Genomic DNA, 18,807 nt, shown 5'->3' with positions numbered 1-18,807 from the left:
TGCAATTTGTTTATTTATTTATTTATGCGTGTGTGTAGAAGGTGCGACGATCGTCTCTAGAAGATTCCAGTCAAGCCCAGGTAGGCCCTATCGTAAGAAGTAAGAACAACGGCGAAATGGGTTTAAATGATCCTACTTTTATTTCTGCAAATAAATACTGTTTTAAGTCTTTTCAGATAATTTTCTAATTTGACACTGTGTTTATATTTTTTGAGTTTTATACTATAATAAAAACTAATCTTTAATAGTAAATTTTTATAAAAAAAAAATAAATACATATTAGATAAACGCATCTATTTTCTAGTTACCAATAATACATTTTATAGTAAAATTATGTTATTATATGATATAATTAATTATTAATTATCTATGACGTAATTATCTTTTGAAATAGATCAACACATATGCTGAATTTATAATTAGGCACATGACCATACATTTTATACCACTACTCTTCTGTAATAATTAAGTGAATATGCGAGTAAGTACCAACATATTTGTGCTATATCTACGGACAACCAAGGTTGTGTTTCACTACCAATATTTAATTTATTTAATATATTATTTTTATTGCCTTATAAAATAGAATTAATATATGTATGTATAATATCAAGGTATAATATTGTTGTTGGCTCGCGAAATCCTACGAACAAAATAAAATTCAAAAGAAACAATGGTAGAATTTTGAATTTGATGAATTGACTTGGGATCATATATGAATTCCTAGACCTTGCTAGAATAGAACTTCAAAATCTAAACAAGGAAAATAGAAAAAAAAAAAAAAAAAAAAAAAAAACACATTTTCAAAAAATTAGCATCTGCATTTTTTTGGGGCTTCCATTTTTCTCCACATTCGGCCCCTTAAATTTGTCTGCCTGCGTCGATTCTAAATGGTTGAATTTGGTTACTCAGTTACAGGGTAACTGCCTGGCGGTTATCCCCCGAATCTCCCATAATCTGCATTAATTACTTCAAGGAGTGCGCTTCCCCGGCATTTGGATACCGTAACCATCAAGTCAGTACTTCTTGGCTCTTCAACCATTCGGCCCAAACGAACGACCAATTGGCTCATCACACCTCAATGCCAGCCTCGCCGAATTGCACCGCCAGATCTTGCTATATCTAATTTGGTTCTACCGGCCCATCTTGTCCTAATGGGCAATTAGAACAAAACTCTAGGCACCATTTTCCGTAACTCAACAACTTGCCTCCCCCTAGAGAATGTCGAGAGTCACATCTCGAAGACGGTGACCGTTGACATGATGGCTTATGTCCTTTGTCCCAGGTATGTTCCATCATCATTATGACAGTCATTTGTGTGTGTACCCATGGAGACCACTACCAACATTCCGTTTGATGGATCCGCCCCGCTGTGGCCATGAACCCGTCTTCTACCACTACTCCGGTGGTGCGCCCCTTTGTTTCTATTATTTCCGAGGGGGCTCCCATGCTGAACTTCTTGCCATTCATGACAAAGCCTTCAACGCCACCCGTCTCTGGGACGGAATCAAAACTAACCTCCTCAATCCCAAGGATGAATTTCGTACCTGGTACGAAATAGTAGAGAAAAGCTTCGGGGCGCAATGGAAGCAGCAAAGGCTAGACAAAGCATTCTGTTGTTTTGCCAAAGTTTCAACATTCAAGACACACTCATCCTCGCCATGACTGCTTTCTGGGGCCCGGAAGTTAGTGCGTTCTGCTGCCCTCAGGTTCGATTGGCCCGACTTTGATGGATGTTTTCATGATCGCCCACATTCCGATTGTGGGGGAAGATCTAGTAGTCAGAACCCTGACCGGCCAATAACCAGCAGCCGACCACCCAAGATGGGCGATAAAGACAATCCCGCGCAACAAAGTCGTACCCTGGGGACCTTTTGTAAAGCTGCACTATGGAGTGAAAGACACTCCAGTGATCGATGAGGAACATGTTGCCTTCCTGCTGTACTGGCTCTGCAGGTACATGACTCTCTAAGAATTCAGCACTTTATTCTTACTATACAATTTCCTCATACGTGTTTATATTCTGGTGCCTTAACAGATATATAATTTTTCCCTCTTCCAAATCCATCACCTATACCCACACTGATATCGCCATTCACCTAGCTCAGGACCAATTTCTCTCAGTCGGTACTTTGTTTCTTGCCAGTTTTTATGAGGGTCTCTTTCCAAAACCTACCCAAACTGTCCAGCTCCACCAAATTTGACACCGTCTTTTCTGGTCCGGTTTGGTTTTTGGAACTTTGGTTCTGTTTGTACTTCCATCCCCTTTTTTTGGTCGGCCGCCTCTTCTTCTTGATTCAGATATAACTTTTGGTCAATATATCCTCTTCCTCTGCTTTGACCGAAAACATCATAAGGACCCCTAGACCACCCTTAAAGCCATTTTGGAAACCGACATATCAGACTCAAATTATTATCCCTATTTTCATCTTGCTACTTTTTCCGCGCCACCTTTCTGCGTTCCTCATTCTATACCTTTTCCATATGCGCCACCCGCCGAATCCCCACATCCGACATTTAAACATTACTGGGAGGTGACCCTAAAACCCTGATCCATTTTTGCTGGGAAGAAGCTCGAAAAAATGAAAAAGACATATGCTTCCTTCCTATATTACCGACATTACCTGGAGCGTCAGTTCGGCTGCAGTCAAGGCATCCCAGCCTTGACTTTTACTCCTCACCTTGTCCCAACCCATGCCCAAAACGCTGTTGCTGAATACGCCATCAAGCCACACATTGATCAACTCACCAAGTACTTAATCAAACATATCTACACTATTTTCCGTGACTGCCCTGATATCGTCCTAGCTTTCCGAGAATGGTGGTTAGAGATTGCTTGGTCTGTGGTCGGAAATCTCATTAATGACTGCGTAAAGATCCTTTTTCCTCCGACCACCCAATCGGAGTCCAAGCTGATTTTTCTGCCACAACCTTTAATGGGGCAGGTTGCCTTGGGACCTCCACAAGCAAAATGGAAATGAAAGACATAGACCGGTGGGGCCAACGCTTCCCGAAAAAAAGCAAAAGTTCCTGAAACGGCCCAGCAGGCGACCTCGGAGGAGCAACGTAAAGCGAGAGAAGATTACCTGGCCTCGCTTCAAGTTGAAATGACCATTTTCCTTGCATTCCAAACGCCCACCGCACAGCGAGCCCTAGCAGGTAACCTTATCCTAGTAAAACCTTTGCCTTAGTTATTTATCTTGTTCTCACCTTGCTCCTGTACCAGCCACTGCTGGCCCGATTGCCAATCCAACCACTATGCCGACAAACCCAACTTCAGCCGAATGAATGCCTGTTCCAACCAACTTGCTGATGAACGGCCAGAATATAGAGGCACTGGTCGAAAGGCAAATCTCGTCTACCCATATTCCATGCCCCGAGCACTTAGTGCCTGCCGAAGTCGGAGGCCAACCCCCAATCCAGGTAGTCTTTGGCTTTCCATAACTATGTACATCCACTTTGAACTGTACTTATGTGCTAAGTTTCCAGCTAGTCAAAGTTTCTGGAGATGGATCGGGGACGGTCCGTCAGCTGCCAAACAACTAGGGTGCAGAAGCATCGGCTGAGAGACAAGGGCCGCCAGGAGTGGCCGAATTACAAGTGCCTGAAGAAGCTCCTGAGCACTCTCTGGCCTCAATTCAAGATTCCAAACGAGGAATCTTACACGGTAACCTAGTACATTCTTGATAACTTAACTTCCACGGTTTTACTCATTGTCATATTTCAGGAATCGGTCTCGTCCGCGCCCGAAGAGCTCCTTGCTAGGCCAGCCGACGGGGCTGCCGCCCAATCCCAAATGAGGGAAGAAATAGCGGCCCCCTTCCCCTGCAAACTCAGTACGGACGATGACAGCTCCGCGATGTCCTCAAGGTCTACGCGATCCATCCGTGTACTTGGCCCCATCAGCCCAGACGGCCGCTCAGGACCAGGTCGCCGAATTTGCACTTTCGTTTTCACTCTTAATTCTTTTATATAGGACCCAGGATTTTTGATTCCCCTTTCCACTGTCGTTCTTTCTGCTGACATCCGACATATGATTTTCAAGATAGTAGGGAGATCTCTTTCCATCCTGACTAGAGATGAATTAAATGAACTAATGGACAACCTCCTTTGTCTGTTGGGTGATCAGCTTGCCGGATCCCCTACCGGTCACGTGCTCAACCAGATTCTTGAGCGATTATCTGTGGTTGTTGTAGACTTACCATTTCTTCAATTTACCGCTACTCAGGAACTCTGATTCCCCACAACCGACTCTATTAATCACACCTTGGCAGACGTGGATTCGGCTTCGGGTAGATCACAACAACGAGTGACAATTCTCTAACTATCCAGGGAACAACTCTCTGCAGACATGGATAGAAATAGACAAGAAATCGAGAGTCTACTGCAAGAACTGTTAAAGCAAGAGAGCGAGCTGGCCGAACTTCACAAGTATCTGTTCGACAAACATCAAAGAGTGCAAAGCCAATCGGACCGTCGAACAGCGCTTGTAAACAAATTGGATATCGCCTGCCGAACCAGACAACGGGCAGAAATAACATCCTCCATCGCTAAAAAAAGGGCAGCTAGGCTAAACCATGAATGGTCAGACGTCGTAGCCTCAATCAACTCGCTTTTGTAACGACATTGTAACTTTGCAAGTTATAATGGACATTGTCTTTTATGCCTTACCTTGTTTTGCACCGAGACTTGGTTAATTTGAAATCTCGACCCTACAAACCAGACCAAAACATTGGCAACTAACAAAATAAATAGGCAATCAGCCTTCAATCCTGACAATCAGTACCTGTTAGGCGGAAATCTTCGACCAGGAGATTAACATGTCGTCTCAACAACCTCGCATCCGTGTCCCGATTAGAAACTGAGAAGGTGTTCTCCAACCCTTTTTGGTTAGGCAACACCCTATTTCCGTTCATGCAGAAGACCTGTTGTAGTGCTAAAATAACTTGATTTCAAATTTAAATTCTCTCAGAGAGGATGCCGTACCTTACACCGAACTACCCGTCTGATGCAACGGGTTACTAAGAGTTACGAACCCTCCAAATACATGCTCAATCATTTTCCCGACCTTGAACACCATATGGATCTTATTGAACAGTACGTTATGGCCGTCCTACTAGATCTCAATTGGGTAAGCGAATTTTCTTAGCAAATGACAGCTTTTACCCGTTTGCTGGTGCTCATTAATAGAGAACGCCAAACCCTAGATGATATGAAGAAAATGACCGAAAGAATTCTTGAGGAGATGCAGGAACAATAAAAAAAGGTATCTTCCTGAACTAACTGATCTCCTGGATGAAGATCCCCCAATAGCTGTCGGACCCTGGGCCCCAGACTCCGATGATAACAAGGACACCCCATGCATCACCATTCCTGATGAAGACTAGTTACGTTCCGCACAGCTTCGAACCCCCTGCTGGATTCTGAAATAAAGTGACGGTTTAGTCGGTCCTGTATCTTGAAAAGGCAGGGTAATACCTTTTCAAGTATTTGGTGTTCATGCAACCATATATTGATTTTCCATCCTGGTCTATAATAAGGAAGACTCATTTGCCACATCTTCTTCCTTAAAGTTCCTTGTAGTACCTTCTGGTTGTAATATTTCATTCAAACCTGGCTCTATGAATATATATGGTCGATAGCCTCCATTCGAGACACATCCAACTTTTCTAACTGTTGAAGCATCTTTTGTCTCATATTATTTTCGTCACCAACCTCGGTCAAAGCCGTTCAGGCTGAAGTTATTCTAACTTCAGCCGGCAAGACTACATCCTGCCCAAAATTAAGCTGATATGGTGAGAACCCAGTAGCCGAATTCCGACTGTTCTGATGCGCCCACAAAGCCTGTGGAAGAAACACATGCCATCTCCTCGAATTATCGCTAATCATCTTCTTGATAATATTAATGATGGTCTTGTTTGTAGCCTCGGCTTGTCCATTCGCCTGTGGATAATATGGCGAAGAATGGTGCAACTTAATATTAAATTATGCCAGAAATTCCACGAACCTTTCTCCAGGGAACATGAGCCCCTGGTCTATCACAATAGTGTGTGGAATCCCATAGCGGAAAATAATATGTTCCCGAACAAAATCAATTACTTCGTGTTGGGTCATGTTCTTCAAAGGGATTTCTTCCACCCACTTAGTAAAATAATATGTTGCCACCAAAATGAAACAATGGTGCTTGCATGATGATGGGTGAATCTTCCTGATAATATCCATGGCCCAAAATTTGAACGGCCATGCTTTGACCATCGCTTGCAATTCCACGCTGGAAAAATGATTAAACGGCCCGTGCCTTTGACATTCATTACAACCTTTAGCAAACTTTATGCAATCTTCAAATATCTTAGGCCAAAAATATCCCAAACGATGAATGACCCATCTCATGTTCAGACCTTCTCGATGAGCACCGCAAATTCCATCATGGACCTCATGCATAACAACAACTGATTCTCCAGGTCCCAAGCATCGGAGGAGAATATCTTCCAACGTCCTTTTATATAGGGATTCACCGATTAAATGGAAACATAGAGCCTTCAGCCTGACACTGACCGAAACTGAGGCATCCAGGTCCTCAAATAATCCTCAATCTCCGTTCTCCAATCTGCATTTTTTACCTCTTGATCGGGATTCTCCCTTGTCACACAATTAATGCTCTGGTGCGCCACATGGTTGTTTTGCGCCAGTTCGTCTGCCCAATGGTTTTCCGCTCTAGGAATGTACTTGATCGTAACCTCAGTAATTCTTGCCAGTAGTCTACTTACTATATCCTTGTATTTTCTCAAATGAAGAATATTACAGGCGTACGAACCCAAAACTTGATTGGTAACAAGCTGAGAATTTTCTCTTATGATCACTGACTGGACACCTCTCTTTACAAGAGCATTCAAACCTAAAATTAAGGCCTCACATTCTGCAGAATTATGAGTCGTAACTTCCAACTATAGAAAAAGTTTGATCCGTTTGGTCCCTGGGCCTTCTAGAACTACCCCAGCTCCCAAACGTTCCCAAGTGTTGGACACATCAAAGTACATGACCCATGGTCTGACACCGACTAGGAATTCGTGATCAGAATATGTTTTATCTGTTTGGGAGAATTCTGCCAAAAAATCGGCTACAACATGACCATTAATCGCCTTTAGGGGTTTGTATGATAACGTAGAAGGGGCTAACTTAATTGCCCACTTTATTAATCTTCCCTGCATGTTAGGCCTCTGAAGAATTAATTTAATAATATCGAACTTGGCAATTACCTCAGTTTCTCTTGGCAGAAGATAATGCTCTCAGGTATAGTATAATTGAGTTTGGGCCCAACCAACGTCTTACTGAGGTAGAATATTGTTCTTTCCTTAACGTCATCCCAATCCTGTGCCAAAAAGCAACTCACCACGTCGTGTGTATTTGCCAGGTAAAGTTTGAGTGGCTGACCGAGTTTAGGTGGCACTAAAACTTGTAAGAGCTTGTTTGACTGCATCTAAGGCCTTTTGCTGCTCCTCCCCCCTTGACAAAATCGGACGTTGTATTGGCTTTCAAGAGCTTGATAACAGGCCTCATTTGGCCTACTACTTTAGCTATAAACCTTCTTAAATAATTTATTTTCCCAAGCATGCCCTGAACCTCTTTGACGGTCTCAGAGGGGCTGATAGCCAACACGGCCTTAATTCGGGATGAACCCGAAGGCGCACTTCATCAGGTTCATCCTGAGATTGTATCTTTTCATTCGGACGAACGCTCTATTGAGATCGGATAAGTGTGCTTCAAAATCGGTTGACTTGACGATGACGTCGTCGATATATACTTCCATGGAATTGCCTATCAGATCATGAAAAATGGTATTCATAGCCCTTTGATAGGTGGCCCCTGTATTTTTCAGACCGAACGACATCACAGTCCACTCGTAGATCCCAAGAGCTCCAGGGTATCTAAAGGTTATTTTGTAGATATCTTCTTCAGCCAAAAAGATCTTATTGTAACCTGCATATCCGTCCATCAGACTTAGAATATGATGACCTGCTACAGAATCTATAAGCATATCGGCCACTGGCATGACATACTCATCCTTAGGGGTGACCAGATTTAAATCTCTAAAATCGATGCAAATACTGATCTTTCCATTCTTCTTTGTCACTGGGACTATGTTAGCAGGCAACCATTCCATATATCTACAAGGTCAAATGAATCCGACCTTTAAGAGCTTTTCGATTTTTTCCTTAATTTGTGGCATCAACTCTGGTGAGACCAGTCGGGGAGCTTTCTGCAAGGCTTAAAATACGCCCTGATGGGGAGCCGATGTCCGATTAAGCGTCGGTCCAGCCCTGGCATCTCCGCATAATCCCAAGCCAAGCACTCGACGTACTTCCGGACTATATCCACAAGAATTCCCTCCTGAGTTCGAGACAAAAGCCTGCTGACACGAATGATTGAACGAGTCCGTGACCATAAATTGAAGTAATTTGATGGGCACATAATCATGGTAAATTGCTCCAACATATAAATTATGAAGATAGTATAGCATAATAGCCTACCATCGGATGAAGAGTCAAGTGCGCGCATACCTGGCAAATTGTACTTCTGCATGGGGCAATGAATTAATATTAGTGCAAATTACAAATGAGCGACCATGTAAGTAAGGCCAAGTTTCAAGATATATACATATAACTGCAAATGGATTTTTACATGGAATATACTTAAGCCTTGGACTCCCATAACACTGAGGACATCTTTAGGTGATAAAAAAAAACCTTAATGTTGTTATCTTATACATTTTTTATCCAGTACATGCATGTCTTATATCATCATATTCATATTTATTGAAATAGAGAGGTAGGCCAATTAAGTTATTGCATCCAAACTCATTTAATCTTCATATCATCCAAAGAAATAAGATGAACCATAAAATAAATGGAAAAATGCAAATCTATCATCATCAAATTAAAAGAGTTAGAACATCATAGTCACTTTAGTAATTTGATTCAATAATGTGGAATAAAAAAATGACATTGAGGATATTAACGCCCATTTCGACCTCATCATCGCAAGAGGGACCTAAAATATGGAAACATTTGAATTAGCCTACTGATCTGGATACCAAAACATAATTCAAGAAAATTTGCTATCAATTAATACCATTTTCAAAATATGGAACGTTAAAAATGCAAAGATGTGTAGGAAAGAACGAGAATTAGAAAACTTCAAAGTTCAAACAACTGAGAGGAAAAGCAGTTACTAATTTCAGAAAAGTCAATCTAAGTCCAAACAAAAAAAAAAAAAAATAGTCATACCCACCGGATCTATGCACTTTTCTCAGCCGCAAATCTCTGAAGAACACCAATTCACCGGTTGACAACGTAGAATGATCCTTGAGAAGCAACGGAAAGACCAGACCTAATTAGCTTAGAATGTGGTGTTCAAATGGCCACTGATTGGAGTTTCCTACATAAATAAAAAAACCATACATGAAGGTAGGTAAGTAAGTAGGTATGCTAGTGTATACTGCATCACTCTTTATAATCACAATTGTTGGAACTCTAACTCAAACAATCGTTAATCATCATCGTCATCTTCTTCATCATTTGAGGTCCATGTAATGGCAATCATAGACATAGCACGAATTTATTTAACAAGCACTTACTCTGAGGGGCAACACACCTTGGGTGGAGAGTGGCTGAAGAATGAGGTGCATTGGACGTCGGCCAACCTGAATGGATAGGAAGGTCAGGCATCGGCCAACCTAATGTCATTGGGCCATTCGTCATCTCAATTTGTCCTTCATCTTAGACCATAACATGTCATTATTGTGGCCAAGCAAATGATTTCAAAATAATTTTGGGTGGTTGTGCAACCAACTTAACCAAAATTATTTGTTTTTTAAAAAAAATAATTATTTTTTAAATTATAGTTTCTTTAGTTATTTTTTTTATTAGAAGAAAATATTCTCTACAAAATGATATGTATATTGATTTTTTTATAAGTTAATTGTAAAATTAAAATATATTGATATCCTAATACTAATACATAGGAAAATGTCACCCTTTGCCCACTTGAGAAGTAAGTATATATCCACTGATCATTTATCCAAAACCTCTCATTTTATTTATTTTAAATCTCTTCAAAAGAGATAAATTTGTAGATACAAAAAATGCATAGATAAAAATTTCAAACACATTATAACAATAAATTTTATCACATTACAAATTTCAAAGGAATAACATTAAGTAGACCATATAAACACTCTATAGACACGGAAGTCAGGTAAATACTTCATTTATTAAAAAGCTACTTATATCAACTTCTATTGATTTGCAAAGACTGGAGATGTAGCTCCAACCTAGTTGAAAAATATTTGGTGAATATGCTCGGAAAAACGAACAACATCGAGTTGCATGGTAAGGCAATTCAGTTATGGAGACATCAAGGAAAAGTAATTAAATAATAGTAGAGAGATCCAATAAATAAATAATTGAAAAAGTTAGAAATGAAGAAAACAAAAGAAAAAAAAAAACGTAATGAAAAGTTCAAGGAAACTATATATGTCATCCTTTGCTACTTTCTTCACAAACTCCAATTCCAGGGTAAGCAATGCAAGGCTGAAATTTTTAAGAGGGATAAACAAAAAAATGCAATAGGATGTTTCACTTAGGGTGTGTTCGTTTGGAGAATTTCTCCAAAATTCTACTATTCATTTAATTTTTTTCCCTAAAAAATATCAAATCAAACACTCATTTTTCATTTTTTATATTATACTAAAAATTAATTTTACATTCAAAATATCACATCGACACATATTTATATCACATCACACAATTATTACAATTCAAAATTTTTACTATTCAAATCTCTATTTAAAATCCAAATCCTCAAACAAACACACCCTAATAGTGCGGCCATAAGATATTCATTTTATAACAACTGTAAATCAAATCTAATATACCTACTAACAGGTATTGAGTTTCTAGTGGAGACTTTGGCACAACAGCGTTGGATGGCATTACGAGCAATTTGGCCAATATGTTTATCCACCACAAGTAAAAAAATAATAATAATACCTTGGACATGAAGATGTTCTCGGTATTCTTCTTGTTAGGCCTAGTCGTGGCTATCTCCGTCGGCGGCGTTTCAACCAGCAATTTGACAATACGTATAGTAGAGGATGGAAGATTCTAGAAAATGAGCAAGTCATGGCACTGACATTGGATTGGACTTCGGGCTCGGGATTTAGATCTAAACATTATTTTATATTAAAGACTTCCAAATCCTCAATAACGGGCCAAAAAAGGCATTTGTACAATCCTAACAATTCATCAAGGTAAATACCTCTTCCGAAACTTACACAACACCACTCATGAGAGGCAAATCGAAAATTCGTTTATATACTGGCGAAATATATATGGATACAATATTTTCTAAATGTATTAGTCATCATTGTCTTTCCTCCTATCCTCCTCAGTGGCGGTACTACATAGGGGCTAGGGGGGCACTTGGCCCCGCCCCTAAAATATAGGGATTTATTAGTGTTACAAATAATAAAATTATCAAACTGAATCATCTGTCACATTAACACATCCTATCCCTTATCCCCACACACATAGTGTGTATATACTATACATACACACATGAGTATGTATATATATTATGTGTGTGGGGATAAAAGAATATGATTTATTTTTGGGACAAAGCATCCCATGGGTAAAATTATGTAATTTTTATTATTTTGCCTCTCTTATTTTTAAATTTTCTTATTTTATAGTGTAAAAAATAATAGTAAATTTTTTGTAATTTTGTTGATTTATACTTTTAATTTTAATTTTTTTTAGTAGAAATTATTGAATTTTATTAAATTTTCTTTAATATTTTTCTAAAATTTTAATTTTTAGTTATTTTTTTCCCTTATTGTTTACGTGATTTCATATAGAGAAATGAAAAAAAAATTAAAGAACATAATATTAAAGAAAAAAAAAGTGAATTGATATTTCTTATTTCTTGTTTCATCCCATGGGATCGTCGGTCCCTAGCCATCCCAGCCCCTCCGTCCCACCTATTAAAAGAATGATGCATGGCACCGGCAGTAATTCTTTTCTCCTTTTCTTTTTAATTCTAAACTAAATTTCTTATTTTTTGCATTTTAGTCATCATCTTCTTTCTTTACCTCCAATCATTTTTTGCCCTTGCGTCATTGGCTTTCTTCTTTTGCCTCCAACCGCTGGTCTAGACCTCGGTGTGTACGATTTTTTTTTTTACAATTTTTTGCATGCTGGAAAATTTAACTTTCGTTTCATTAAATTTTGCTGGAATCAATTAATCTGTAAATTCCTAAAATTCTCCTTTATTTCTTTGTTTGCCCAGTTGAAATTTTGTTGTGTTTGAAGAGAGCTTTGATTCTGAGTACTTTATTTCATAGTTTCTATGCAGCCCCTTCCCCGTTGTTGCCCAGTCTCACCTCGTCGTTGGCCTCCTCTTCTTCCGCAGGTACATGGTTTATTATTTGGAGGGGATCAGTTGGGTATTGGTCTCTCAATAACTTTCAATCTAGAACTGTTATTTGGGGGAATTTTTAATTTCATTAAGGTTTTGTTGAATATAGTTAAGATTTTGTTGTTCTTTGCGCTCATTTTAATGGTGATGATTTATTATATTTTTGGGGTTTTCTCAATTTCTGTAGATTTTGTTGATTTAAGTTTCTACTTTTGTTCTTCTCAATGTTAAATTCTAAATTTGATGTCGTAAATAGTTTTGTTGACAATTGATGAAAAATAAATGGAATATTGCATCTATATGTATTCAGTGATATGGGACACCTCTAACTTACCTTGCATCCCAAAATTAGGATCCTTAAGCACGAGCCAGTCCAAAAACTTGTTTTGGGATCATTTACATGTATTTGTTTGCTTTGGCTAATAATTTGGCTTCATTTTTTTGGGTATTTTTCATTTTTTTGAATGATGACTGGTTGCTAATTGAAATGAAAACCATGTGCATTTGAGATTTTATTAGTCCAGCAACTACTTAGGGTTAACTTGAAATTTTATTAACTTATATTCATGTTGATGTCCTTCGTATTAGCATTGTGTTCGTGATAGTCTTCTTCTTCTTTCCTCATAATTAAATGAAGAGATTTTTTTAACATTTTCTTTATTGTGTTCCATTCTTTGGGTTGCTTAACTTTTTGGTGTCCTTTCATTGTGTTTGGGCAGATCTCTAAGATCCTTAATAAAGGAACAAGTGGCGAGTAGTAGTAGTAGTAAGTTAATTGATAGGACCAATAAATAAATTGAATGTATGGATGTGTTAATAGTTGTTAATTTTTGTTTAGTTAACAGGGGTATATACCCCCATCGATTGTGTGCGTGATGCCCCTGCTTCAACTCATGCTTCTATAGGTCGAAGATGAGGCAGCAGTAGTCCCTTCATCAAGCCCTCTAGGGGGACCATTACTGTTGAGGTTATTGTGCTATCTTCTAGGAGCATCGGGTGCATGAGAACATAGAGAGGCAAGCAGGATCACAGTGGCATCCCTATGGTCCCATTGTTCATGATTTGCAATTTTTAGGTTTGTTGTCAATTAGATGTATTGTTGTTGAAAATGGTAATTCAAAATGGATGGATTGACATCCTAACATAATAACTACTTACATTATACAATACATGTGGTATTATGGAATTGCATTAGCTGTTTATATTGTATAATTAACATTAAAGGGAAATTATAATTGCAATGTCATTACATCAAGAATTCATCAAAAACTGTTTTAATCTCATAGATATGCTACTCAGAATTGTTGAATGGGATACCAACATTTGGAAAATCCAAATACTTAATTATTCCTTGAAGAAAACGCTTGGAACCGTCGCTCAGCAACCGCCGTCAACCACCCAAAAGAAACGTTTTGAAACGTCGTCTGGTCAGTTACAGCAACCATCTCGCCAACTGCATAACCCAACCAACTAATCCAGCGACTAACTGGTCGCTAGACCAAAAGACTCCTTGGCCGCCCCTACTAAGCGACCAAACTACTGTTCACTTAAGTGGGCAATCAATTACCAAACCTTACTTCGCCTGACCTCCGTAGCAGCCGACTTTACTTGGTCCGACCACGGACCAACCGACTACAAACTATCCGACTGCAAACCATCCGACTTATTGATCCGACCTGCTGACTATCCGACCTGCGGACCTTCCGACCTACGTACCGTCCGACTCGCATACTATCCGACCTGCGGACCTTCCAACCTGCGAACCAACCGACCAGACCAATCGACCGAGGACCAACCGACCTGCCTATCCGACCGCAGATCTTCCGATCTGCCGACCTGAGCGCAAATTTTTTCCTTTTCCATCCGACTTCGTGTCTAGTTTCCTTTAAAATTCTGCTATCCTTATTTTTATTATTATTATTATTTTTTGTGCGTAACAATAACATTAAAAGAAAATAATATGAACACTTTTTTTTTCCTATAAAATAATATGCATTTTTTGTTATTTTGATTCCCAAATGACTTCGTGTAAATTTAAATAAAGATATATATATATATATATTAACATATTTTGTGAATGGAGAAAATAGATAAACTTTTCAAATTTGGCCAAAAATTCTCGTCGGTCAATAGTATAGGATATTCAAAATTACATATTTAATATTTCACAATTTTATACAACTCTACAGACCAAGACATACACGCGGCTATTCACAAACAATAAGGGTAAAAATGAAGATTAGATAGTCATTGTACAATAATATATAATATATATATATATATATATACACACCCAAGCCAAGAATGTAGTGACAAAATAAACATTCATGGAAACGCATGAAGCAGCAAAGGAAAGGAAAGCGACAGACAGTAAACTATTATTATTATTATTGTTATTACTATATCATCTTGGGAGCATACAGGAAAATCCTTCCTTCCTAGTTTGCAACTTTGGGAGAAAAACAATCACAAAAGGCGGCATGAAGCATCAAACATTACATTGCACTACATACAGAGATGCATGCTAATAAATTAGAGGCTCTTCTCTATAAAACAAATGAACTACTACTACTACTACTACAGTACAGTCCAGTCCAGTCCAGTCCAGTCCAGATTATAAGAATAGTTATTAATTATGTTGCTGGCTCAAGTTGAGGAATCTTTGTCTCCTAACCAAACCACAATTACAATTACAATTACAAATGGTCACAAACAGCAGCCATCAATCAATTATTTGCCAGCTTAGCTTCTCTTCTCTTCTCTTCTCTTCCAGGACAGGACAGGAATTTTACTACTTTGTATCTACTTTTGTCAATTTCCAATCCTCACTCACAATGTTCCATTGTTCCTACAAGTTAGACTTCTTCCTGCCTTTTTGGCTAAGCGAACCAGTTTCTGCCTCGCTGCCGCCTTGCACTTTGATTTGCATTGTCAGCCGCTTCACCAATAATTCTAAGGCTTCCTTCATCCACCAGTACTGACAAACTTTTCTTGCTTCTCTTACACTTACCTGTCCCAATTCACACATTCGCATCATTCATATACAACTCAACATATTTACTTACACAAGACCATCCCATCCCAAATCTAAACCTCAATTTAGCGCCCTTTGAAATACAAAACGACAATATGTTCAAATAACTACTACTACCAGTATTTGTTTTTTCTGGGGATTTTTTCCAACCCTTCATACTTCAGGAGGTTAGTAGCAAGCAGCAGCAGCAGCAGCAATCTACCGATAATAGAATTACAACATTGTAGAGTATTCTTACCCATATTCTCTGGCGGGAGTTTTTCTCAGGCCATAATTCAAGTTGTTCCTTCACGAGCAAGGGGAACATGTGGCTCTCACACCACATGTCATTGTTTTTGCCGCTGAAAGTCCAGTCACCCAACTTATGCTGCATTCAACATAGTAACAAGACAATACAATACAATGTAAGGCCGGGGAGGAGATTGAATAATGACTTTGGCAACTACCAAACACCCTCCACTTTTAAGGTTTTCCCATTTAGCATTCAGCACATCAAAATCATCAATAACCAGCCAAAAAATGCATCTGCACAGTACTAATAGTTCTTTGGCCCGGAACTGAACTTACACAACACCACTCATGAGAGGCAAATCAAACAGTTCGTATATATACTGCCGAGAACTACAGGAATACAGTATTTTCTAAATGTCTTAGTCATTGCCTTTCCTTCCCACCTCCTAAAGGGACTAATCCTTTAAGTTTCTTCAAAACTGTATTAAATAAATCAAAGTAACTCTTCAAAACAACAGGTAAGAGGGTTAGATTCAAACACTTATTTTAATTCTGCAAACATCAGCACTAGCAAGTGATCAAATCAATACAGAAAACACTGACCTCAACATCCCCTACTACCCCGGCTTCCTCCACTGTTTCACGGAGGGCAGCATCTTCCATGGATTCATCTTTTTCCCAACCACCCTAAGTAAAATGATCATAGGACTGTAAGTTTCTTGCGGAAATTAAAGAGACTAAACCATTCAGTCCAATCTTAAAATCAAATTTGTAGTTGACTATGAACTACCTTTGGAAACAACATCCCTTTTCCTTTTCTCTGTGACGTGATGACAAGGACTTCGATTTCATCCTCATCCGATATATGGGGCGTCCCATTGCCACACTTATATCTGTATGGAATACATCTGCGAAAACATGATAAATAAAGTCACAAAAGAAAATGCTCCATATTATATAAAAGCAACAAAATATCGCAAAATACTTTGTTATCTAGGAATAATTGAGGAGGTCTTGATTATTAAGCTTGTCTCACTTGGATCCAAATCACATACAATAAATACAAGCATGACAGATTAAACAATCATGTTGAGAGAGGGATAATGATGATAACAACATATACTAAAGAAATATATCTATGGATGATTGAAACTTGGTTGTCGCAACGACTCGGAAGCTTCGTGGAATTGCACTGCACCGTCATTTATCTAGTCAACATGGAAACCGACGTGGAAAAGCCCTTGAGCACACTTGCCTTGCCAATCATGTTCTGCTGTCGTACTAGTCTTACTCTACTCCCCACAAAATTCATTTTCTAATAAAAATTTTGAACAAGCAAAAACAATAACATGTTGATGAATATGCAAGAATTACAAATTCCCACAAAAATCTGTGTTCATCCTCTCCCCCATCGCCTCATAAATCTGGGCGGGGCGGGCGTGTGCGTATGTATGTTTATCAAAACAAATGTAGAATTTCAGGAGCAAACAAGCAAGCACTCCTTTCTTCCTCAATATCTGACCAAGTATACATGAAATCGACTCGAAAGCTCCGAATTACTAACAAAGAAAGAAAGAAAATTCGAGAATCGATCGTCCGTGCAAATGGCAAACCCATTGGAGACTTACTTACCCTACAACTTGACGGTGCCCCAGAAAATTGTAGCGCTGCATATGCCTTCCAGTGCGGGAAACGAGAGCAATCATATTCTTCAATTCCATGAATTTACCAAACAGCTAACCGATGATCACTCGCACACAATTACAAACACATGGGAGGCGAAGAGGTTTAGGTTCAAAAATAAAAAGAAGTTGCAGCAGAGCAGAGCAGATAAAGGTTAGCCTCCAAATTGTGAAGGAGGGATGGCTGGGCTATATATAAATACAACTGCAGACTTGCAGCAAATGAAGTTGAAGTGAGAGAGAGAGAGACAGACAGACAACAATGGCAGTTTTAAAGTCTCCTGGACCGGGACAGCCCCACAGGTTCTGAGGTACCCCACCTCAACCATCCCACCCCACCGTGAAGGTCGGGCCGGGCCTAGCAGGTCAGTGAGTCAGTGAGTTCATGAGAGAGAGGGTAACGAAACGTGTAGCTGACGCGTCAATTGTGGAGAGCATTTGCGTTGCGGCTGTGGATAATGATTGATGAGTAGTTAGGGACGGCAACAGGACGGGTTTGGGTCGGGTCTGATCATAAAATATATATGGACTCAGGATTTGGAACAGATCCGATTGGATCCGGAGCTAATTGAATCCGAATTTGATTCGAAATTATTTGATTGGATTCGACAAATCCGACTGGTTCGATAGTTTTAGAATTTTGAATATAAACAGAATTCGGATCTGGATTATCAGACCTGCCTAAATAATTATTTATTTATTTTAAAACAAATATAAAATAAATAACAACAAATAATGAACAACAACAACAATAATAATTCAATTAAAAAACAAATAATAATAAAATTAAATATTGCATATTATGATATATAATAACCAAACATGTAATCTTTTGTGCATTCATAGTAAAAAATCTAAACACATACACAAGTCATCAATCACAACATAAAATAATAACAATCTTCATTGTTTATCGTCATCTTCTTCTTCATGGTCAAATGCTATTGAGCATCCGGAAGTCAAATTGCCACCTAAAATAATAAATTAATAAATAATATAAGTCTTACAATATAATAAAATATAAATATATTAATTAAAAATATATTAAAATTAACTTACAATTTGCTTCATTCCATAACCAATGTCGAGCACATACTAATGCTTCCAAAGTAGAAGGATTAAGTCTACTACGCAGGGTTAATAATTCTTCCACTATTACTGAACGTAGATTCGGAAGCAAAAGTAGAAATCGGAATAGCCAAAATATCATTTCCCATCTTCTGTAAGTAAGGATACTTGACTCCATTCGTCTTCCACTAACCCAATATATCAAAATTTTGTGTCTTCGGTAAAAAGCTTTCTTCCAAATAAATATCCAACTTCGACATCATAGAAATCCTAGAAGAATCATTCATATTTGCCACAAATTGATCGTATTTCTTCAAT

At 38.6% G+C, this 18,807-nt stretch overlaps 1 protein-coding gene and 1 long non-coding RNA gene across 2 annotated transcripts; one reads left to right on the top strand and one right to left on the bottom strand.

Annotated features, from left to right (window-relative positions):
* Nucleotides 1–12,081: 12,081 nt before the first annotated feature.
* Nucleotides 12,082–13,759, top strand: LOC127260238 (uncharacterized). The gene is made up of 3 exons (XR_007840663.1): nucleotides 12,082–12,217; nucleotides 12,401–12,468; nucleotides 13,380–13,759. It is a non-coding gene; the product is annotated as an uncharacterized LOC127260238 (long non-coding RNA).
* A 1,081-nt stretch (nucleotides 13,760–14,840) lies between these two features.
* Nucleotides 14,841–17,960, bottom strand: LOC127260354 (nudix hydrolase 18, mitochondrial-like). The gene is made up of 5 exons (XM_051288079.1): nucleotides 17,372–17,960; nucleotides 16,530–16,647; nucleotides 16,343–16,426; nucleotides 15,747–15,875; nucleotides 14,841–15,484 (listed from the first exon to the last, which is right to left on the bottom strand). The coding sequence occupies exons 1-5, from the start codon at nucleotides 17,458–17,460 to the stop codon at nucleotides 15,323–15,325; spliced, it is 582 nt and encodes a 193-aa protein (XP_051144036.1). The 5' UTR covers nucleotides 17,461–17,960; the 3' UTR covers nucleotides 14,841–15,322.
* Nucleotides 17,961–18,807: the final 847 nt, after the last annotated feature.

The sequence above is a fragment of the Andrographis paniculata genome, unplaced genomic scaffold (genome assembly GCF_009805555.1).
Source record: "Andrographis paniculata isolate CXL003 unplaced genomic scaffold, ASM980555v1 Contig61END, whole genome shotgun sequence".
In the NCBI taxonomy this organism is placed as follows: Eukaryota; Viridiplantae; Streptophyta; class Magnoliopsida; order Lamiales; family Acanthaceae; genus Andrographis; species Andrographis paniculata.
Note: the sequence above shows the minus strand (reverse complement) of the source record. Positions and strands in the feature narration are given on the sequence as shown.